The following is a 22,567-nucleotide window of genomic DNA, read 5'->3' as shown; positions in this document are numbered from 1 at the left end:
TGAATCCCCCTGTAGATATCCTCAATGCTTGGCAAATCAGCGTCGTCGTCATTGTCGGGGGACCCGTTTCCACGTCGGGGGGAAAGTGGAACAGTTCTTGACCTTGAGCGAGCTACCGCACTTCTCTGTACAACTATTAGAACTACGCTTCAATATCCCCGGAATCACGTATATTTGAACTTTTCTTCGACCTCATAGACCACCTCCTGCGAGGTCTCGGTCGTGTCAGTAAACTAGCCACCCATGATCCCTCGCTCATAGACTGTTCAGCACACTTCGTGAATTTGGGTACCCGTCGGGAGAGCCTCCTCTCAGACTGATGCAGCTTCTTCTTCTCTTTGGTCTTGCTACAGTGCCGAACATTGCATTGCGCAAATGGCACGGTAGTAGCGGGGGAGACTTTAGTGATTCTTCGCATGATAAGGTGATGAAGGAGTTTCTGGATGACTTTCATCGGCATCCGTTGGTCTGAAAGGAGATGCTGGAAAATGGAGAAGATGGGAGAGAAGAGAAAATGGGCGGAAAATGATGGCAACTTTCTGTTATTTATAGCGAGAGATACTAGTACACATATTTCTTACTAAATGCCTCTCCTCAAAGTAACCAGGAATCTCTCTCCGCAATCCACGACGTAGCATTGTGAGAGGCAGAGCTATAGAGCCGTGACGTGTTCATAAGAGGCCAAGATCTAAATGCCACACGCCCTTACCTGGTCCTTTCTAGAAGACGCCTATCAAGGCTGGCGGGTAATGAGCCACCATTGACGACAGAAAGCCATATGGAAGAGGTCGAGCACTAAATAATGCCTAGTTCTTTAAGAAATAATACCTATCTATAGTGAAATCTTCCGTAGAGAATTATCATGGCTTTAAACAAGGGTTTATTTACTGGGACGTGAACGCTCTCCTCAAACATATTCTTTGGTCACTGTTAGCATAGATCTCATTTTTGGCTGCTGAGAAGAAGTCCGAGAAGTTAATAAACAACAAATTATCGTCATCATTAGATTTGGAAACGGTAGTTCAGCCGGGGTGGAGTTTGCCCTCGTCAAGATCCTCAAGGTGGTGGTTCCGGAGCTAGCCAGTTTCTGTAACTGACGCTTCACAGCGATTTGGCGGTTTCAAACTCTGTGGTTTAACTTCATGTATTCCTTGTCCCGAGTTAACATCTTGCTTGAAAACCTGTTCGCCATAAATCCATTCACGATCATAACGCATCTTGTCGCATTCGCCTTCCGAACATACTCCATAAATCCGTCAACCTATCATAGCCTTTCATCATTTAATCACTCCATAGTGGTTTAAATACAAGATATGTAGAATGAGAAGGCCCATGGATGGAGAGGAGTAGATCCGAGGGCCTGTCAATCACGCTTCGACCCTACCTTACCCGCTCCCCGTAGCCCAAGTGCTGCCACAAGCACGCAAACAAGCATTAGGGAAAAGAGAGTCCAAAAGGATGCGCGGTAACCTTCCAAGAGAGCCTCGGGGGACTTTGGGTTGATCTTTTGGTTTGTTACCGCTGCGGAGACTACCTGCACAATAGCCAACCCCAGAGCGTTCCCAAACTGCGCGGCCGTGTTGAAGACAGCACCAGCAACGGATTGATTCTTCTCAGGGAAAACCTCAGTAACGATAATGAGTCCGACGGTGAAGAGCACATCGATAGAAAATGGCAGAAGGATTTGTGCGAAGAAGGCACCGACCCAATAGGACCAACTGGGATTGATCACGGCCATAAGAAGCGGCGACCCCGAGGAAAGTAGAGATGAGACCGCTACAAGCCAGACAGCAGGTATTTTATGCACGATGAGGCCGGTCATCAGATTGAGGCCTAGTCCGACGACGGTACTGGGAAGGATGCGGATTCCGGCGTCGACAGCCGACAAATATTGGATCTCTTGAAAGCTGTGGGCGTATAGTCAGTAAAACATTCATTCAAAACGTTCTGACCGTTCACCTACTAGAGACTTGTAAGAATATCAACAGAATTCAGCACTGCAAACGATAAAGCTATAGCAATACATATGGTAGTAAACGCAGAGTTGCTCCAGAAGCAATTAGGTATTAGAGCCGGCATGCTTCTTTTGACTCGGTAATGCATCCAACCAACAAACAGTGGCAGGGTCGCCAAGCTGAAGCATAGGAGTGTAACAGTCCCGGTCTCTTTGATACGATGGACGTCCGTGCTGATAACCCTTGATCTGGTTAGTACCATTTTGGTTACAATTAGAAATACCTCAACTTACGCTAAGAAATAGGAAATCGAGGCCATAGACACCGAGGCGAGTAGTGCTCCGATCCAATCGACTCTGTATATCAAATCAACGAATATGTTTCGGAAACCGAGCGGCTCGGATTTTGGCAGTGACCATAGGCCGACGGCGGACAGGAGCAGGGTAACGCCTCCATAAAGATACCATCCCGAGCGCCATCCAACAGTATCCACGAGTACGCCACCGACGACAAGGCCAAAGGTGAAGCCTAGCAGCTGACTTAAACCCAGGCAAGCGAACGATATGTTTCGGCTCTGTCCACGGGGCTGAGTGTCAGCTACGAGAGCTACAGAACTGGAGAAATGCATCGCTATGGCAACGCCCTGCAATGCCCTCATAGTAATCAACTGCTGAATGCTCTTGATAAATCCACAGGATAACATAAACACGCCGTTGAGTATGCACCCCGAAAGATTAACGGATCGGGGCCCCAAGACATCAGCGACGGCACCTGAGAGTAGCAGTGCCGAAGCTGTGGCTAGTCCTTGAACTGATGACGGCCAGAAAGCGAGCGACTGCGGTATATTGAGATCTGAGGTCAGTTGGGGAAGTCTAATGACTATGAGACCGCTGGATGCGCTCGTGGCGAAATTGACCCCGCAAAGCTGGAATACTACTGCAGTTCTTCTTATAAGTGTTAGCGGAGCTGCAGCGCCCGTGCTTAAAGCCTGCGATAATTCGCCGTCATCAAGGATGGTTAGATGAACCTCAGCATGGTCTTTGGGCGGGGATCGCGACATCGAACTGCAGGGTAGAGACTCCATGGACGTCGATCTGTCATGCACAGTGTTGATGGGACGTAAGTGATCACGATCCACACGGAAAAAGCTGAAATAGTGGGCGCCTTTGGTCTAAAGGTGTTGCCTCAGTTTCTTACTATCCTGTATCCGGTTCCTAGGTTGGTTGAAGCTCTTCTAGTACATCTTTGTGTCCTGGGAATATCACTTAGAAGTACAACCGAAATTGGATTCAATAGTACCAGCCACTGCCAAATAGTCGTGAAGGTGGCATACGCCTTTCAGATTCTGACAAAAATGGCTGCTGGGAGTTGTAGCTCATAGCCTGTCAGCAGGAAATCCATAATGCAAGTGCTACTGTACGCCGAAGATGCGTACTTCATCTTTATCAGGCCTTCAATCCATAATAGTCATATTCCTACCCTGTCTGTTGTTGGACCTGAGCAAACCTTCCTATTTAGGGTCTTACGATCCATACATCTCCTTCCCATTCATTATATGACTGAAGCAGCTCGAGCTCTGGGTAAAAAGAATATCTTTAGAATAATACATAAATGATTGTACCAAGTTAGAGACAGTCGCTTACATGCCTGGGTACGTGCAAAGATAATGTAGAAGCGTTCAAAACTTGTGTAGATTGAAAGCCATCTGAAGTCATTCAGAGTAGTAACCCCAGTTCTATCGATATGTCGGCAAAGTCATACGCCCTCCCCGACATGTTTGAATCAGCTTTGGTGCTTTATTACATTGTGTACTATATATGAAATTGGTATCGATAGCCTGATGTGCATGGCCCAGCCTTGGCTGATTTATGTGTCAGAACGTATCATAATCGCATAGCACGACCGAAAATCGAATCCCAAGCCCATTACTGCTTACAAATGAGGCGAGAATGAAACCGGGCTTAAGGTAGCTATACATAGGGCCCCTTGATTAGAACGACTGGGTTCAAGTTTCCCATTTTTGGCAGCAGTCCGGGAAGTAAAAGAAAAATGAGAAAAGTATTCACAAGGCTAGAATCAAGCCGGCAACGGCCATTCCGGGCGCAAGACAGGCGGCCACAACGGTAGCATCCAGCTCGATCCTCGAATAAAATGCCAACTTGCTGATGCGGCTCCCCCCAGCCATTTTACCTAGGTCGACAGAATTTGTCCTGGCCCTGCAGCAACATGTCTTTGCCTTGTCTAGCACCCCTCGTCTCACGGCTATCCCATCTCTTTGGCGGTAATAGCTGGACTGACCAGAATCATTTAACTCGGAGAAGGGTGAAGAATGCATTCCGACGGAAGAAGATTAATTTGCGGCCTTTTAAGAAGAAGCACCAGATGTATACTCGAAGATATGACGCAGACAATCTTGCACCAAGTCAACAGGCAAATATGATGTATACAACAAGATATGGATCAAGCCGCACCACGAACAGAAGAAGCGAAGATGCTATCTCTTCTCAAGTCGTCCCTGTATCAGTCAACGTTCTCACAATGCCGCGACAAGTCGATCGTGCATGTCAAACTGATCTACGACCAACCTCGGCGCTCTCAACATACGAACTGGTCTCAGCCAATACGCTAGACGAGTGCACAACTCCAGATGGAAGGCAGCCGCCTCCTCCGCCCCCGCCTTATACGCCTGGACAAGGCCTAAAGCAGTGATCGGCGTGGGACGCAGCGGGCGATACTCAGTACATATATTAGGAGAAAACAAGCAAACTTGTTCTACAGCATATCATAAAGCTCAGATCAAATAGAACGATCAGGCGAGATGAAAGATGCAGTTACAGTGACAGAACAGGGCAAAGGATGTGCTTCCACTGATAGTATGGGTGTAATCATTGACATACCCTGAATTGCAGTGAACAATGGGCCACGGCCACTTGAAGTCTTACTATCTCAAGTAAGCAGTGAAGGTTTAATGAGGATAATGCGTAGTTTTAGTACGCGTATTAGCAGACTGTGGAAACCAGAGTCTGGAATGGAAGTTGAGAGTGAGAGTTAGCATCCGCGATTTATTGATTTTGCTAATTGTCAGTAATGGTGCCTTTCCCTCCATGTGCTTTAGCAGCGCACAACAATTATCCATCCTCTTAGATAAAAAATCGTGGAGTATCTTCATTACTACCGTGACTTCTTACCCAATGGAACTTCATGGCATACGGAAGTTCAATACCTATTGTCTTGTTTGAACTAGGCTCGTGTAGGCACTATAGTGAATACCGTTTACAAAGCTCAAGGACCTGGATAGGTGACCAAACACCAGTTAATGCGCTTAGTAAGCCCCTTTCTCTGCCCCTCCATGCTTGTCTTTGTTCGCATGCCGGCGTGGAACGTAATGAAGTCATTATGGCCTGGACAGATTTAGCAGCCATGTCGTATCACACTGACTCATGAAAAAGCCATATAGCGGAAAATGACCAAAAGTCTACCGCCGCAAATGGACTTTCTCACACAGATCTGTGTACATCAGTCCAACCAGACAGTCCATAATTTGCCTTTACATTTGTACCCTCCCAGTTCACCCCGAGAGTATCACCTTGTCCGTGAGGCCGCATGAAATTCCTGTACTTTTAAGTTTCCTTCGACCCTCACCATCGACGAAAAACCATCTGGCAGCTTGTTTTTTTTCTCATCTACTCATATTGAGAGAGAAAGGCTTTTCAGGAAATATGGCTGAATTGGTTTTTGAAAATGAGGACTTGACTGCCCTCAAGGGTAATGTTATCGTCGTCACAGGTACGCAAAATACTGCCCGTCTCGGCTCCCGACTCCCATCCCCAGGTGGCCATGCTCATATATGGGTTGGCTATACACGTATTAGTTACGTCGGCCTCAGTTAACATTAAAACTCTTTGAATAGGCGGTTCATCTGGCATAGGATTGGCTACCGTGGAGCTACTTCTGTCAATCGGAGCCTCGGTAGTCAACGGTGATGTCCAGGCTCCAGAAAAGGAGATGGCAGGCGCATATGAGTTCATCAAAACAGATGTAACTAAATGGGAAGAGTTACTTTCGCTGTTTAATAAGGCGAAGGAGACACATGGCCGCATCGATCATGTTTTTGCCAACGCCGGCATTGGCCCACGTGCCGATTACTTGTCTACTCAACTTGACCAAGCTGGCAATCTAATGGAACCATCGAGCCAGAATCTCGACATTAACCTCAAGGGTGTCATCAACACGTCAACTCTCGCGATTCACCATCTGCGACAACAAGCTGAGGGAGGAAGCATTGTTATCACGGGATCCGCGACCGGTCTCCAGCGTTTTCGGGCCGTTGACTACGGTAAGTTGGGGAACGGTGTTCTCAGCGCTCTTTACGCTGGCTAATACCTATTAGCTACTGGAAAACATGGAGTGCTCGGTTTTGGGCGAGGACTTGTCCCGTTGCTTAAAGCCGCTCAACTTCCGATCCGGGTCAACACCTTGGCACCCAGCTGGACGGATAGCAACGTTGTCCCATCCTTGAAGAGCTTGCTAAACAGCATAAACGTCGACGTACAACCTGCCTCTGTAGTAGCTCGTTGTGCCGTTTACCTCATGGCTGATACCACCATGAACGGACAAGTCGTCCATGTGCAGCGTGGTAAGTATGCTGAGGTTGATACGGCTGTTTTGATTCCTGCGTATAGGAAGATCAAAGGCGATAACTACCCGAGCGAGGATGAAGTCTTTGAGCGACTTGCAGCAGCGGCAGCGTAGGTTGTAGGTTATTGTACAGACGAAATGAGAATGAGTACGCAGCAGCAGAGAGAATTCTGTACAACTATAGAGCATGACAAGATACGACAAGAGAAAACTCGCGAAACCACTTGATCTTCTTTGTCCAAGGTGCAACATGTGATATAGAGCGTTGAGCAGGACAACCATACCGCACTACGTCAGAAAACGTCTATTAGCTTATCGAAGATTCACAATCGCCCCTCATGGGCCAGCCTTCACAGAGAATCTGCATTCTCTAACACAATGTTACCGAATAGAGTAATAATTAGCTGTAGTCCTCCATCCATATCCGTGCCCCGGACTGGTTGCAGACGTGACACCGATTTTCGAATCCTCTTTGTAGTCCCAGGTGACCGTTTCAGTCAGATTTCTCCAATTCCTCGGAGATTGGACCCCCTTTCTCCGGCTTGAAGACGATATACGGGTTAGGTTCCGCCTCAGCTCGGTATGCGCCTAAAAGACATGCCTCAATAAAGTCTATTTTCGTCGAAATATCCTGTAAACGTGTCTCTCCTATACATGAGATACACCAACAATGGCCATATATGGAGTACTAGGTTTCTAACTACCAAAAGTACCGACAGCCTTTGTCGCCAAGTACCACCAGCTAAAAAAGGACGAGTCCTTTTCATCCCTACTTTAGTATATCTTTTAGTGTGGAGTAAAAGAAACATTTCTTCTGCTTTTTCTATGGGATCTGTTTAATATAATCTGTTTCTGCATCCATTCATCATCGGGGTCATAAGAGGTACGGTAAGTTAAATCACATCAGTTTCTAGCTTCTACATCCGCTCATTCCATCCTAAGATCAAACAGGTATTCAACAAACATATTGCTTGCACTATGCTGGCTCATTACTTGAAAATGGCCGTCTTGGCCATTGCGATTCAGTCTATGCTTAGCGTCGCAGAACCTAACGCCTTACAACTGTATCAGAGGGAACCTTCTCAGAGCGACGTAAAATATGCCAACATGGTCTACTTTGTCAACTGGTATGGCAGCCCCAATTTCCATGCAATTGAAGCCTTGGCAAGCCTGCCGCAGCCATGACCGGATCAGATTGAACGAGACGAGATACTGATCGTAAACGTATCTTAGGGGGATATATGAGCGAGATTTCCAACCACAGGATCTCCCCGCCTCCAGCATAACACATGTGCTATACGCTTTTATGAATGTGCAGGAGGACGGCACTGTGTACGTTCGCTCGGAAGAAAATAGCAATATCGGAAGCTTCGATCCTAACGCTTCTTAGATTCACGGGCGATGCATACGCAGATTTGGAAAAACATTACGAAGGGGATTGTAAGTTTTTTCACACCTACAGCAAACTTGACTTCTACCGTCATCCACCATCTCTGGCGCTTGCGGTTTGCAAATGCATCTTGCATGGCAAACGCAGAACCCATCAATCCTCCCTAGCTATTCCAGCCCGTTTCCCAGTATAACTTGCCAAAGCTCAAACTTGGATCAACTCGTTTGCTAACAGAGGACCTATCCCCTCTCTCTAGCTTGGCTCGAAAGCGATAAAGATAATGCGTTTGGATGCGTTAAGCAGCTCTTTCTCCTGAAAAAGGCGCACCGCAACCTCAAGGTCCTGCTATCCATCGGCGGCTGGACTTGGTCTACAAATTTCGCCACTACTGCAGCTAGTGCCGCCGGTCGATCTACCTTTGCCAAGTCGGCAGTCACTCTTCTGAAAGACTGGGGCTTTGACGGTATCGATATCGACTGGGAGTACCCAGCTAGTGACGAAGATGCAGCCAATATGGTACTCCTCCTTCAGGCGGTTCGGAACGAGCTCGATGCCTACGCTTCTAAGCACGCACCAGGATATCACTTTCAGCTTACCATCGCCGCTCCAGCGGGTTCGAGTCATTATAACAAGCTACGCCTCGCAGATCTTGGCCGTATAGTCGATTACATCAATCTTATGGCTTACGACTATGCCGGATCCTGGAGCTCTGTAGCTGGTCACAGCGCTAATCTCTATGCAAACACAGATATTCCCCAGTCTACTCCATTCAATACTGATGATGCCGTCAAAGCCTACCTTGATGCCGGGGTACCTTCTCACAAACTCATCCTCGGCATGCCTGCGTATGGAAGATCCTTCATCGGTGCATCGGGTATGGGGGAACCGCACTCAGGCGTAGGCCTTCCCAACAAGGCGCTAGGTAGCTGGGAGGCTGGTGTCTGGGACTACAAAGCTTTATCCAAACAAGGTCTCGAAATAATGTACGATGGGAAGGCGCAAGCATACTACGGCAAGTATCAATCTGGCGGAGGCATCTGCTCGTACGATACTCCAGAAACTATCCAGAAAAAGGTGTCCTACTTGAAGCAGCGAGGCCTGGGAGGGGCTATGTTTTGGGAAGCATCAGGAGATGGGAGAGGACAAGAATCATTGGTGGGAACGAGCTTCAGATCTTTGGGAAATTTCGATCAAACAGAAAACTTGCTTGTTTATCCTGATTCAAGATACAAAAACATTGCTTCCGGCATGGAAGCGGGGGTATGATCTAGGGGGTAGTTGAGCGGCGGAATATATATATGGCTTAATGTGCAAAAGCTGCGACTTGATATCGAGTAATCTACATTGAGTGGGCTTCGAATGATGGAGACCCGTGCGTTTCGTTCCAATCCTGATCATCTTGCGTGGTACCTAGGGCTTGAAAGAGATTCACAACTTTCAAGCTACCGTGTTGGCTGAGCTGCAAATGGGGACAAGCTAAGGATTGTTGGCGGAATTTGGCTTTGTCGTCGGCAAATGTACCTCTTCTCAATGATTGACTCTTACATTAGGTACGAGACATTATCACTTTTGACAAGCGATCCCATCTAATTACCATGGTTTGGTAATTGGTAGAAAAATGAATGGCAGCTGCAGTACGACACATAGAATTAGCACACGTTCACCGATCTAGATGTTCGTGGATGGGGTAAGAAATAAACTTAAAGTCCGTCCAAGTGAATTTCATATGCAACCTTCAGTTTAGGGTACATACTCAATTGATAAGCGAATATAGCCTCGAGTTGATGTAGCGAAATTGGTAGGATAATTGTAGTGTATGAACTGAAGCAGAAGAATCTCATTTAATCAAGTTTTTGGGGGGAAAAGAATAATTAGAGGTATTTCATCCTACGAGCCAATCGCAGTTTCGAGGACGATAATTCAAAGTGTATGGTGAAAAGCTTTAAATAACTAGATAAGTACATAAGTTTCCTCTAATACTATCGAGAAAACTACAAAGGGGCCCAGTTCAGCACCAGGCGAAATGATGGGCATACCAGACATTTATTATTCAACCTGCAACCGGGAAGACGAGATGGTTGTACGTCCAAATGAGTCAGCCTCAAGTCAACATAGAATGTCATTTGGTGCAGCGCTGCGGCCAGCAGTACTATTAGGTAGCCATGCTGCTCTAAACCTCGCAGCTCGTCTACATGAACCAGCAATTCTCACACATCAACTTAATTTCTGGAGCCTGCTCCACACTCAAATGGACCAGTCCCCTTCGCGACGAACAGTCCGGTAGAATGACTCGTTTATAATAGCCAATACGCATGCCTACAAAGATCCTTACGTATATAGCAGTGCTCCTATGATTTGTGCTGTACCACCATCTCTAGCCACGCTAGTATCTGCTCATTGACCTTGGTAGGCGATTCCCATAGTACCCAGTGAGACGCATCCACCTCTCTGCGAGTCAGGTTTTCAAAGTATTGATCAATGCCTTCGGACATGCTTGACGGTAACACTTCGTCCCGGGTGACAGCTAGGAACAATGCCGGCATTGGGAATTTGAGGGGCTTCAGTAAGAGCCGTAACTCGTCGAGGTAGTTGTGAGCCCGTGTGCGATACCAGCGGAGTGGTCCTTCAAGTTTAGCCTGTCCTTGTAGAGAATATCTAGAGACGTAATAATCCATCTCAACGTTCGACAGCAACTGGGATTGGTTCAATTTGGGTAGATTGTGAAACAGGATGCCTTCTGCTGCATGGAAGCCAACTTCATTTTCTGGACTCTTCGCGCCAAACATTGCATTAAGAAATTGCCGGATCTTTGTTTCATCCGTTATCTCCTTATCAATCAGCGCGCCTTGGAACTGCAGCTGATACCTCAAGCTCTTCATACCCTCGCGTTGCGTGACGTCATCGAGCGAACGATAGATGCGCGAGGGCGGGATGAACGGAGTGCCGACGCTAAAAATACCCTGGACCAGGTCGGGAAACCACAGAGCCATGCGCCAAACCACCGCGCCGCCCCAGTCGTGTCCGCCGAGGATGATTTTTTTTATCTTTGGCGACAAGATTTGCCAGGTCTCTGATGTCCTCGGCGATGCTCCTCAAGGCGTACGAGCTTGGCTGACTAGGGGCGCTGGTAAGGCCGAAACCAAGCATGTCTGGCGCGATGATCTGATATCCATGAGATTGCAGACAAGGGATCTGATACCGCCAGCCGAAGGCCAAATCAGGAAATCCATGCAGAAGGACAATTGTCGCGAGGGGTTCATTATCCGGGTCGGCTTTCATGTAATGGTAAGTTTTGTGGCGGATTGTTGCTGTGTGCCATGTCACTCTAGAATCCTCGATCCCAAGCTCGTCGACCATATTTTCAAGTCGGGTATTTGAAATGGCTGGATGAATCCGTAGAGAATGGGCTACAAGGACCAGCTATAACGTTGGCATTGAATATGCTCGGGTTGTAAGCCGATGCTTTAGAAACAGCCTTGCATCAATGCTGTCACTAGCAAAGCCCTCAATTTCGTCTCTTATAAGGTTTAGATCTAATCATATGAAGAAGGAATACGAGGCACGTCACGAAAGCGAAGAGGTGAAATCGACGGAGAGATGTATTCGGCCGTATTAGGCTGGAAGGTCATCAGAGGTCGCATTCGGACTATATTGTCACCATCAAAAAGTCGGAGAATACACTTGCAAGTTATAGTATGTCATATGCTATTAATCTCAAGTAAAGAACTTATCTTGCCCGACTCAACGGCCATTTCTGTCTTGTTTTCCCTTGATAGTCTTTCCATACCTCGCCTAACGACTTGGTTTGGCCGACAGAGCACTACAGAAGTCACTAATGCTTACATTCATTTTCTTGTTTTTGTCCTCCGCTCTTTAAACCCCTGCTTCACCACACGTTGTTGAAACTGGATTCAAATTACCCAAAGTCCATATTCAACCTTGCTGTGTGTCAACAGACGTGGAACTAGTCCCCTCATCGATACTGTACAGACAGGCAGACAGGCAGACATATGCGGCAACGACTGAGATAGAGGTCTATGGCAATGGTGCTAACGATGATGAGTCTTGAGGTAGTCGGTCACCATGTTTGTTGCTATGCAGAAGAAAAGGAGAAGACGCAGATAGCCAGGCTGCTGGATACGGGCTTCCCCGGCAGAAATCCGCCAGATGGCTAATCTTGAAACTTAACGTCATGCAACTCATTTTGGATTCGACTCGCCCCAGGACAAGCTCAAAAGACTACCAACCTCTTCTGGTGCGAGCGATGTCCTGGTGCACCTATACTAAGTCATGGATCGCACGGGCTTAACGTCGATTGAGAAACAAACACTGAAAGAACACGCCGATAGGATGATGGCTCAATGGGTCGCGCTCAGGGAGAATTTGAAGGTATGTACAATTCCAGGCAATGCTGGAGTACTGTGTAGTATGGCATCCAAACTTCAGAGCAACTCACAACCGTACGCTTTTAGGAAGCCGATAGGTCGACTGTATCTAAGTTTTGCTTATATCTTCAGATCTTGGCGCTAAGTCTATATCCTGATTACAATGCAAAAGAAGCTAGAGAGCTATTGGCACGAGATGAGATATCCATGCTGCGAACATTCTTTGAGAAAGATGACGGGCCGGATCCGGAATCAGTCGATCACGCGCAAGCCGACCACATAATAGCACTTGCGCATGGCTTATTTGAAGCGTCTGGAGGCCAAGAAAGTGCCTTTTGGGATCAGTTCAACAACCAGTACTCATCTTTTAAGAATCAGAGCATATGTGGTTTCATGGTTGACGCTACGGGTATGAATTCCCTTGAAGAGGCCCATGCTGAACAGCTTTACCATGCGATATTGAAATCCAAGCTACTTCCGCCAAATGTAACCTTCAGCTTTACTATGTTTTCAGAAATTGTTCAGAATTGCCAGAATGTTATCAACCCAGAATGGCATCAGAGAGCTTTCAAGCGATCGAGCTGCGGGAAAGAGCCATGAATGTGCAGTTAAGGCTTGGTCCAAAATTCATCACCAAGCAAAGTGCGGCCGGAAATGATGTTTATGGGAAGCCAGGCCTATTATGGCATATTAGCCAATGGAAATAAAGCTAGGGAAGTAGAAGACCCCACTCTTGCAATGACCTTGAGAAGGGCTTGTAATGTGTGCATTGTATGTACATACAAATAACCCCGAGAAGCCATTCAGGAGCTATCAGCCAACATACAAATGTACTAGCGATATTACAGCACGGTGGCCTTTCTTTGCAAGACTTCCATGCACTCGTGAATGGCACTAGAACTACGATATATTGTTTCCCATGTTACAAATCCCTAGCGCACTTCGTTAAGACAGTCTTGTGTAGCTATGATGGTTGTCTCACTCAGCTTCTCCATCATCGTTGTCTGCACGTGCCTGTCCAAACTGATTCACCTATATACATATGTTGGAACTGTGCCGCACGTTGCCCTCATACTCTTCCTGCCATCGGTTCTCGTTCCAGACATATTGGTTATATGTCTGTCACGACTATTCCTGTCCCGGAAAAGGACCACCATCACTTACATAAGCCGTTTGTTAGGCTGCACTTTCTCGTATGTGGTAAACGTCTATAATTGCCTGTAATTGAATGCTTATGAACTATCAGGCTCATCCTGCTCGTCGCAACAGCTTTCCATGCAACATTCTATTACGAGACTGGCACCGAGGTTACGTGGACAAATGCACAGAGATATGTTCGCGATAAGGATGGCATCAGACTTTTGCTCAGTGGATCCAATTCCGCTATCGTCTGTGTAGTTCTCATTTTAGGTATCTCGTGGTTTTCCCAGACGTATCTGTACCAGTACGCTGGCAGGTCTCTGAGCATGCTTACGGCACCATTGTTTCGAGGTAAATATCCATGACTCCACATAGTCTCCCGCAAAAGCTAACTTATAGTTCTGAAAGCACCACAGCTCTGGAACATGTGCAAATGCAGTCGTGGTTGTCGCAGTGTCGAGGACGCGTATGACTATCAGAGCTTCATCAATTCCCAAACCGGTAACAGCCATGGAAAGGTCTATCTTGACCTACCGCCCCAGGCCAATACCGGGAGCTCGCGCAGATACCCCAAGATTCTGGCCCTGACCATATTCCTCTACTTAGCCTTGACAGCCAGTCTCCGCCCATCCTCACCATATTCTCAAATGTCGGCGAGCCTACCCATCACGATGCTGCAGATGATCGGCTCGCACAGTGACGGCCAGGCCAATCGCTATACTTTGAACAGGAATCCCTGGCCCTTTCCGCAACTTATCCATACGACAAACTGGGAAAAGCCCAAAGGGTACTTCAAAGGATGGGCACCAGGTGATAACAGCATTCTGGCCCAGTTGTATCGAGACCGTCTACCGACTTGGTTACCGGAGGCACCTCCTGCTGGTTTTTGCAAATGGCTATCGTCAAATCATTCGAACCAAGTGGATAGAGAGGTAGGGGATGGTGGTGGCACTGGTCGTATCTGCCACGAAACAAAGGTCGATGGTACGTTTTACAATCCAGTGAACGACCCACTTCGGATCACCAATCAGGATGAAGAAATCTTGGACATCCTTAGTGATTCATTTAGGAATGGGACAGTCAAGATCAAGCACATTGCTCTCATCATGCTCGAAAGCACTAGAGAGGAGCTCTTTCCCCTACAACAGGGGTCAGACATTCACAACATCATCCTGGATTCTTATAAGGGACGAAAAGACGGAGATGGTGTCAATGCGCTTTTATCCCAACTAACTCCAGTGGCGGAGAAGATCACTGGAAAAGCGGGCTGCTGGAAAAGAACAAATGGTTCGGATCTCGCCAAGGTACCAATACCAGAGTGGAATGACACAACGCAGGATGGTTACGGTGGCATCAACGTCATAGGTGGTTTCACTGCCGCTTCTCTTTCGTTCAAGAGCTTGGCTGCGACTCACTGTGGAGTCTGGCCTATGCCTGTCGACAGCTTTCAAGAATCTGAAGCGCAGAGTTACCAACCTTGCATCTCACAAATCCTACATCTCTTCAATCAGAATAAGGGGGCTAAGACGGCTTCGAACGACTTCCTGGAGCAGAAATGGCTCACAGCCTTCTTTCAATCTATAACAGACAAGTATGATCGCCAGGACATATTCAACAATGAGATGGGTTTCGAAGAGATCGTAGCTAAGGATGTCTTGGAACAACGGGCTAAGACACGGTCCGATTTGGAAGTAATCAACTATTTTGGATACCCTGAAACAACTTTAAAGACACACGTACGAGAGCTGATTGAGAAAGTGCAACGGGAGAAGAAGAGAATGTTCTTTTCCCATTTCACTAGCACAACCCATCACCCTTGGGGACTACCTCGTGATTCCAAAAAGATCGAGTATGTGAATACACAAGGAAAGATGGGATGGCATAGAGACTTCAACAGCTACTTGAATACTGTGAGGTTCCAGGATGCATGGCTCGGTGAGCTTCTGCAGTTATTCGAACAACACGGTATTGCCAACGAAACTCTCGTGGTCCTTGTCGGAGACCATGGGCAGGCATTCAAAGAGGATATCACCACCAGGACCGGAACCTACAAGAATGGCCATGTCAGCAACTTTCGTGTGCCCATCACGTTCAGGCATCCTCATATCCCTCGCGTGCAGTACGAAGCGAATACAACTTCAATCTCCATTCTTCCCACGATCTTGGACTTGCTCATTAACACCGGCTCGCTTAACCGTAAGGACATGACCATAGCATCTGATCTCCTTCACGATTATGAAGGACAATCGCTCATCCGGCCATATAAGAGCTCTCGGAACGGCCGTCGTGCATGGAACTTTGGCGTCATCAACAGCGGGGCGAGTATGCTCTCAGTGACGTCCGCAGATGCGCCCTGGAGGCTTGTCATACCTCTTGACGGTGCATCTCAGTGGAGATTCACCGACTTGAAGAACGACCCGCTCGAGCTTGAGCCTCTTGAGAAATGGTCAATGGAACAATTAGTTGGTGATGTGAGGAATCTCTATGGCGAGGAAGCGTCGCAATGGGTTGTACAAGCTGATGCTGTGGCTCAGTGGTGGGCTTGGGAACGTAAAAGGCTCTGGGGATACAAGTCTACGAAATAGACCAGAGCAACCAGTCCACGGTGGCTCTTCGAAGTTAATGCTTGTAGCGCAGTGGATTTTTTATTATCAAGCACAAAATGTTGCATTTGACGTGGCCGTCGATGCTACGAGGAACTGTTCAAGACATTCTGTTGTTGCATACATTTGTAGTGTTACAGATGGGTATATTGTGGTTACCCGGCCACATCTAAACCATAGTTAAAACGCCACTCGGCGATCCTAAAGCTTTCTTCAGGCAAGGGCCAAGCACCAAGAGAGTCAAGTAAGATGGAAAGCATCCGGATACGTTTTGAGAGTTTGACTGCACACTTGAGAGAAGGAGAGCATTGCAAGGACGAGTAGTCAGCAGTTTTTATTACATTACTGGGCCTGGGGGAATTGAAGAGATGGCATGACAAGGTATTGACATCCACACAGCCGGCTCAGAGGCGTGTTACGTTAAAGATCGCTAGTTGTACGTTTAAAATTAGGAGAGTAAAAGGGATTTAAAGTCCTCGTTGGATGATGAATGTACGGAGTACTGAAGCATTAAATCGATGCTACTGTGGCTTGTTGTGGCTGAGATGATTCCGTATTGGGATCGGCTAGACTGAGGGAAGTATTTCTCTTGTTGTAGGTTAAAACCTCAGTTCTCAATAAGCTCTCTTTTTTTCTAGCCTTCCTTCTTCTTTTTCTTCTTCGATGAGTTCTGCCCCACAAGTACTCCGGCAGTAGAACGTTTTGGACGGACCATTTGTATGAAAGGGATAGACTGAAATAGCTATGTTATAGAGCACCTACAAATAATGCCTAGGGTACGTAGCTTACAAGGTCCCATTCCGGACGCAAAGCAGGGGCTTGTTGCGTACCATGCGAATTTGTTCAGAGAAGTCTAACCGGCCCAAAGATTCCACCTAGCAAGCTGGTAGTTAACCTGTTTTATTACGATCTCTGCCTGTCATGTCTTGTCTAGATTATTTTCACTGAGTTATGCCATATTTCTGTCTAAACCCTTTCCCCGTGGCCTTGTCCCCGCTATAGCTGGAAACAACTTCCAAGAAACGAAATGGCACTTCTTACCTTACCGCCAGAACTTTACTTCATAATTGCTACTTTCCTCGAGCCAAAAGAACTTGCCACTTTGCTTCGTACTAGCAAGCAAATCTACCCCATCATTGACGACATCTTATATTACCGCGATACGAAAAGCGACAGCCCAGCTGCCCTACTCTGGGCTATAAAGAAAGGAAGGTTAAATACGGTCAGGAAAGCCATCGGCGCTCACAAATGGCAATGTATTGCCCATGACATAGAGTGCGAATGCACAATCCGATCGACATTAAACGAAGCCCTTTGCCTAGCATCATCTGGAGGGCATATACATATCGTTCAGTTTCTTCTCGTCGAAGGCGCCGATGCTGGTGCACAAAGAGGAGGGCGCGCAACAGCCCTACATCTAGCATCATTACATCGTCATGAAAAGATTATCCAGATCCTACGCGCTGCTACTAGTTGAAATATAGTGACTAACTTGAAGCCTTTCCTGAGTTCTAACGTCGTCTAGTTGGAAACTTTTGCCAGTCTGTCGACGATTTTTTGTGAGGGCGACTGCTGCTTCAACATTTTGCAGTGAGGTCAAATAGCTGTTGGTCAAGCGGGATACTCCACTTATTCGAGAAGACCTAGTCTGAGCAAGCTCGCCGCTGGAAAAGTCTCATACGTTCCGATATATCCTAAACCAATAGGATCAAAGCAAGGACACCAGGAATAGATTGACTTCAGGCTCTCGGAAGGATATTCGTCATAGCAAGTCTTACAGAAGATATGTTTTTGGCAACGTCTCCAGATGATATCGGCAACCTCAAGGATTGCCTCTGCACAGGAGGAGCATAGTTGTGCTGAGGAGGGTAACGTTCTCATGTAGTCAGATACCGCAACGCACTGAAATAATATTTCTGGAGTTGAGGTCTCGTTGCCCTTTTGCAAATCTGCAATCATCAAGGCTATTGTATTATATTCTTGCTTGGAACTTTCCTTGAACCGTAGGAATGCCTCTAGGCTATACTCCTCAGGCTAGGTAATCGAGGCCCAGAAAAGACATGCTTTGGGGTGCTTTCTGTAAATCTAGTCACGAGATTCAAAGTAGGTTGTTAGTACTTTCTTTTGTCGTATGTTTCATGCAATATGGCCCTCGTCTTCCGCCTTTGACGGAGGGCATGGGTTACATGTCCACTCGAACAGTGACCAATCTTCTGAATGCCTACTCATGGCGCGACAACGTAAGTTGACGGCTCTTGGCCTGCTATGATTTCAAGATATCGATAGGGAGTTAAGCCAAACTCTATGTCCTTGAAAATAGTATGCGGGCCCAGAAGAGTCCAAAAGGGAAGAACATATTCCATTACATGGGGTTTCTCGCTACACCTCCTCTCGCGCAGCTGCGTCGTTAAGTAGACATTGACCATAGGCCTGGACTTGTGGCCATATGGTGCTAACATGCCTAGACTTGCTTGGGACGTTATTGGTTTGAGCAGAATTCAACAAGCTGCCAGCTTTTGACCTGTTTCTAAGAACTATTCTCTACCGCCCGGAGGAAGAGAATGCCTGACTGAGAACTGCTTTGGCCTGTTTTTACTGTATGAGGTTTTTATTCTTATGTTTGGTCTTGTACATCGTAAAAACTACAGTGGCCACCGCTGTGGCCTGTGCTCCTACCCTCACTAATCACTTTACTTAGGGTATATGGCATGGTATGGTATGGACACCAGGGTTCGCTACTATTACTGACCGTTCTCAGACTAAGAGCCTAATATGACGTTTGAAAGTATATATACATCAAGTGGTTGGCAAATTGACCATCCCACAGGTCGATCATGGCTAAGCCTCAAGGCCACTCAGCACACCATCCCATAAAGAGCAGTAGCTCTAGTGCGCCCGAAGGCTCTTTATCCAAAGGCGCAAAAGTTGCGATCATTATTGCTGCAGTGCTTGTTGGTCTGCTGATAATCACATTTTGTTATTATGCGATACAAGGTTAGTTATTCGTTCACTAAAGAGAATCTTATTATTCCGATATACATGAAACTTACTGGAATTTTGTGTAGAACGACGTCGCGCACGGAATGAACAAGATATCTTCGGTTGGAACAGAGTAACGCGTAAGACATTGAGTGCTGCCGTTCACCTCTGGATCTTTCTCCCGGTCAGCCGCGTGCTGAAACGACGTAGTGTGCTCCAGGTTGATCATGAAGATAAGTTAGCCGCTAGAACGGTGAACCATTGCCAGTTAGGGACTTAATGAGGAGGATTCTGAAGATAGTGCCAAAAATTCTCTTGCCTAGATTAATCAAGCAGCTTTAGACACCTAAAATAGGCCCGTGACCCCTGAGATCGCAAGTAGCTACAACCCAAAACCGTGCGTCTTTGGTAACAGATGTAACGAAGGTCAACTCTCTGAATTCTTTCTGATGGCAGTTATGAAGGCTCATTAGCCTCAAGAATGGCCAATTTGACTGTCTGAGTCCTAGAGAGATCCTGACCCTGTACAAATATACCGGTATCCTAACACAATTCAATTTACACACTTCCAGGCCGTTAGGCCTTCGGGGATGGAGAATCGGGTCTTGGAAGATCAACCCAATAGAGATTAGCTACACCTCAGCTGCGCCGAGGGGGTCAAAGCTGCCCTTTGCGGGTTGCGAGCGCACTGCTTCCTGCGAGCAGCTGCACCAAAGGACGCCATTGGCCTCACGGCTGATCATCATGATCCACGCGGGCGGAGGCAATGTTGCTAAGAACAACATAGGAGCTTGATAAGTATAAAAACTCGCTTGAGCTCAATGGTAATGAATGAAGACCAACGAGTGCATCATCATCCTTGACGTACGCTGCTACCTATTTCCAAAATTCAATTCCAGCCCGAAAAAATCTTTTGCAACGTGACATCGGAGAGCCACACCAACGAGCTACGCCGCCCCCATCCCTTGTCGGATTGAGGTATTTGGACCTTCCTGGATGTGATGAACGGAAATAGGGTCCCCTAGTTATTCTGTAGCTTTCTCGAGCGCCGAGATAGCGACGGTCTAAAACCGGATGGATTTCCCCAAATCTTGCGTCTGAAGTGCTTCTTGACTCAAGGCAGAATGGGTCCTTTGTGGCTAGACGAAAGAGTCAGAACCAGGCCCTTTTGACTTATTCGTGTTTGGTATTCAATGTATGACCTCGATACGTAATAATTTGGAAAATGAATCACGTCGTCGCATCATTGAATTCTGGAGTAACACCAATGTAAGCACCTGGCTCTTTGATTTTATATGCTTGCAACAGCTGCTTAGGGGGCTGGAAGGTCCCAGTGTTAGTAAGGGGCATTATGGGTAGTTGACTATTAGAGATGCCTGGGAATGCCCCATAAGTACTTAGAACATTATTGACCGAGCTCCGAGGCTGCTTACGGTTTAGCCGGTCATCATGGTACGTAGCAGACATATCATTCCATTGAAAAGGCAACGTCCTGCAGAACCAATTCAATTGCAGAGACAGATATGAACCCATGATTCTTGCTTTTGTTGCTCTGTTGTAATCATAAAGACATTGCTACAAGGGTCTGACCATGCCAGAACTGTGCGCCTGTCTCACAGTAACCAGGGACTGCAGACTAGTATTCCCCACTTGGCGTAATTTTGTCACGCCAATGATTACCTCAGGAATCAATTTCGAGGCGCAAAGCGCCTGCCGGATTTTCAAGTGGCCGAGCAGCGTCCCCTGGAACAAGCGTCGGAATTGTTTGCAGCAACCAATAAATTCTCATATCTTCCCATGCTTTGATTCACCACTTGCCCCCTCAAACACTCGCACCTTGTTACGGCGTCTGAGCCTTTCGCCACGACGCGATCGGGTGTGACGCGAAGCCCACTGAACAACAAGTAATTGCTGAATTGCAGCATAGAACATCACGAACCAGGCTCAACAAACAACCCAGGCCAGCTGGAGACTTCAACTAAGCCAAGTCTCTCAACCACGATGGCAATTACCAGAAGCTCTGGGAACCCCTCATCTAGATCGTCTTTGACGAAGGTCGAGCTTTACCATACTCACAATGGCCCGTCCGCCAATTCGTTCAGTTCCATCTCCACCGAGCTGAGACAACAGCAACAATGTTATCCCAAGGGACGCAGAAGATCCGAACGAATAGTAGCCCTCACATCCGCAAGAGCCAGACCTACTCGATCGTCTGGGAAGCTACCGGCCATACCGACAAACTCTGTTGTTGATCCGAGCCAAGCCAAATCACGTCGCGTCCAAAAATCCGATCTTTCCCAGCGCCACAAGCCATCATGCAAGCCCAGCTCTAAATACCGGACCCAACACTACACGATGGTTCTCAATAGCTTGAACATAGTACTCATACGATATGCCAACATAATTCTTGACAAATGGGAGATTTTGGATGTCCTCGGTAGACATTCGTCGTACGAAAGTCAGCACAGAGCTGATCTTGCGACCGCAGCCACTCAGACTTTCAACTATTTTACTAAGCATTTTGGAAACATGGTGGCAAATGATAGGCCAAAGCTCTACGAACACGCAATTATCCAGCGGCTAAATGAGATTGTACTTAGTAGAACAGGAGGGAAGGAGGTTACTGGGATGCGCGCTGGTATGATGGTTCGCTACGCTGAGTACTGAATCACGTAGTCTGATGAATTTATGTATTAAATGCGATCCGTGTATTGTCGGATAACCAGTTGGCAGTGGTCCATTGCCCATTTTGCCTCCCGAGGGCCATCTCTTACCGCCACAAGACTAGAGCCAGCCTTGAGTTCTGTCTGTGCCGAGCCCAGAAACTTTTGCCTTCTGTAATACCGGGAACATCTATTTGACGTAGCTTATAAGTTAAGTTTAAGAGCGTTCCTTTGACAGCGGTTGAACACTCGAACCAGAGGTCGGGTATCCGCCAAGTTTTCTTTTCCAACCACGAAAAGAAAATAAAGCAGCGGGCGGAAGACACAAAAGCATACAGTGAGCGGAAAAGTTGACGTAGGAGACAGCACTAAGAAGAGGATGTCCAAAAGTCCACCTCCACATGTACACCTAAAGTAGTGCGGGTATTCACCAAGTAGAACGCTGGATGGGCTGCCACACTTATTACAGACTGACACTTATTCTCCCCACTAGATATTCGATGCCACATGGGCTCTGCGGCTAAGGCAAATACATTAAGGTGAGGAACTTAAAAATTCTTCATGTTGCCGGCGCAGGGCGGGAATGTTACAGAGCTTTCGAGCAGAAATGATTTGAAAATCATAGTGCTAGGTAAACCAGCGGCCGTTAATAGGCCATAGTCATGAGTCCCTAACAGTTCTCCTCTCACCACCTGCTTGTATAAGTATACGTGCATTCCGCTCTAAATCGATGAACATAGCAACCCAAGTCGGTCATACATTGATCGTGCCCCGTCTCGTGTTCCAGTTCAAATTTTTAGCCGTTGTTACTCTG

At 47.1% G+C, this 22,567-nt stretch overlaps 11 protein-coding genes across 11 annotated transcripts; 7 read left to right on the top strand and 4 right to left on the bottom strand.

The window, feature by feature from the left end:
• Window positions 1-1,363: 1,363 nt before the first annotated feature.
• FOXG_16253 (uncharacterized protein) lies at window positions 1,364-3,015 on the bottom strand (the record flags this gene model as incomplete). The annotated part of the gene is made up of 3 exons (XM_018396314.1): window positions 1,364-1,907; window positions 1,964-2,197; window positions 2,249-3,015. The coding sequence occupies 3 exons, from the start codon at window positions 3,013-3,015 to the stop codon at window positions 1,364-1,366; spliced, it is 1,545 nt and encodes a 514-aa protein (XP_018256882.1).
• A 1,002-nt stretch (window positions 3,016-4,017) lies between these two features.
• FOXG_22392 (uncharacterized protein) lies at window positions 4,018-4,140 on the bottom strand (the record flags this gene model as incomplete). Its single annotated transcript, XM_018402800.1, has 1 exon — window positions 4,018-4,140. The coding sequence occupies one exon, from the start codon at window positions 4,138-4,140 to the stop codon at window positions 4,018-4,020; it is 123 nt and encodes a 40-aa protein (XP_018256881.1).
• A 41-nt stretch (window positions 4,141-4,181) lies between these two features.
• Window positions 4,182-4,664, top strand: FOXG_22391 (uncharacterized protein; the record flags this gene model as incomplete). The annotated part of the gene is made up of 1 exon (XM_018402799.1): window positions 4,182-4,664. One exon carries the CDS (start codon window positions 4,182-4,184, stop codon window positions 4,662-4,664), a length of 483 nt encoding a protein of 160 aa, XP_018256880.1.
• Window positions 4,665-5,674: 1,010 nt separating this feature from the next.
• On the top strand, window positions 5,675-6,707 carry FOXG_16252 (uncharacterized protein; the record flags this gene model as incomplete). The annotated part of the gene is made up of 3 exons (XM_018396313.1): window positions 5,675-5,741; window positions 5,866-6,291; window positions 6,346-6,707. 3 exons carry the CDS (start codon window positions 5,675-5,677, stop codon window positions 6,705-6,707), a joined length of 855 nt encoding a protein of 284 aa, XP_018256879.1.
• An 885-nt stretch (window positions 6,708-7,592) lies between these two features.
• Window positions 7,593-9,249, top strand: FOXG_16251 (uncharacterized protein; the record flags this gene model as incomplete). The annotated part of the gene is made up of 4 exons (XM_018396312.1): window positions 7,593-7,720; window positions 7,827-7,925; window positions 7,984-8,033; window positions 8,240-9,249. 4 exons carry the CDS (start codon window positions 7,593-7,595, stop codon window positions 9,247-9,249), a joined length of 1,287 nt encoding a protein of 428 aa, XP_018256878.1.
• Window positions 9,250-10,331: 1,082 nt separating this feature from the next.
• Window positions 10,332-11,340, bottom strand: FOXG_22390 (uncharacterized protein; the record flags this gene model as incomplete). Its single annotated transcript, XM_018402798.1, has 2 exons — window positions 10,332-11,053; window positions 11,100-11,340. 2 exons carry the CDS (start codon window positions 11,338-11,340, stop codon window positions 10,332-10,334), a joined length of 963 nt encoding a protein of 320 aa, XP_018256877.1.
• A 933-nt stretch (window positions 11,341-12,273) lies between these two features.
• FOXG_22389 (uncharacterized protein) lies at window positions 12,274-12,968 on the top strand (the record flags this gene model as incomplete). The annotated part of the gene is made up of 2 exons (XM_018402797.1): window positions 12,274-12,372; window positions 12,501-12,968. 2 exons carry the CDS (start codon window positions 12,274-12,276, stop codon window positions 12,966-12,968), a joined length of 567 nt encoding a protein of 188 aa, XP_018256876.1.
• A 369-nt stretch (window positions 12,969-13,337) lies between these two features.
• FOXG_16249 (uncharacterized protein) lies at window positions 13,338-16,093 on the top strand (the record flags this gene model as incomplete). Its single annotated transcript, XM_018396311.1, has 3 exons — window positions 13,338-13,561; window positions 13,615-13,859; window positions 13,917-16,093. The coding sequence occupies 3 exons, from the start codon at window positions 13,338-13,340 to the stop codon at window positions 16,091-16,093; spliced, it is 2,646 nt and encodes an 881-aa protein (XP_018256875.1).
• A 1,045-nt stretch (window positions 16,094-17,138) lies between these two features.
• On the top strand, window positions 17,139-17,588 carry FOXG_22388 (uncharacterized protein; the record flags this gene model as incomplete). The annotated part of the gene is made up of 1 exon (XM_018402796.1): window positions 17,139-17,588. The coding sequence occupies one exon, from the start codon at window positions 17,139-17,141 to the stop codon at window positions 17,586-17,588; it is 450 nt and encodes a 149-aa protein (XP_018256874.1).
• A 2,134-nt stretch (window positions 17,589-19,722) lies between these two features.
• On the bottom strand, window positions 19,723-19,836 carry FOXG_22387 (uncharacterized protein; the record flags this gene model as incomplete). The annotated part of the gene is made up of 1 exon (XM_018402795.1): window positions 19,723-19,836. One exon carries the CDS (start codon window positions 19,834-19,836, stop codon window positions 19,723-19,725), a length of 114 nt encoding a protein of 37 aa, XP_018256873.1.
• Window positions 19,837-21,091: 1,255 nt separating this feature from the next.
• On the top strand, window positions 21,092-21,757 carry FOXG_16248 (uncharacterized protein; the record flags this gene model as incomplete). Its single annotated transcript, XM_018396310.1, has 1 exon — window positions 21,092-21,757. One exon carries the CDS (start codon window positions 21,092-21,094, stop codon window positions 21,755-21,757), a length of 666 nt encoding a protein of 221 aa, XP_018256872.1.
• Window positions 21,758-22,567: the final 810 nt, after the last annotated feature.

Source organism: Fusarium oxysporum, chromosome 6, assembly GCF_000149955.1.
Source record: "Fusarium oxysporum f. sp. lycopersici 4287 chromosome 6, whole genome shotgun sequence".
Lineage (NCBI taxonomy): Eukaryota > Fungi > Ascomycota > Sordariomycetes > Hypocreales > Nectriaceae > Fusarium > Fusarium oxysporum.
The sequence above is the reverse complement of the archived record's forward strand: the minus strand, read 5'-3'. Positions and strand labels throughout refer to the sequence as shown.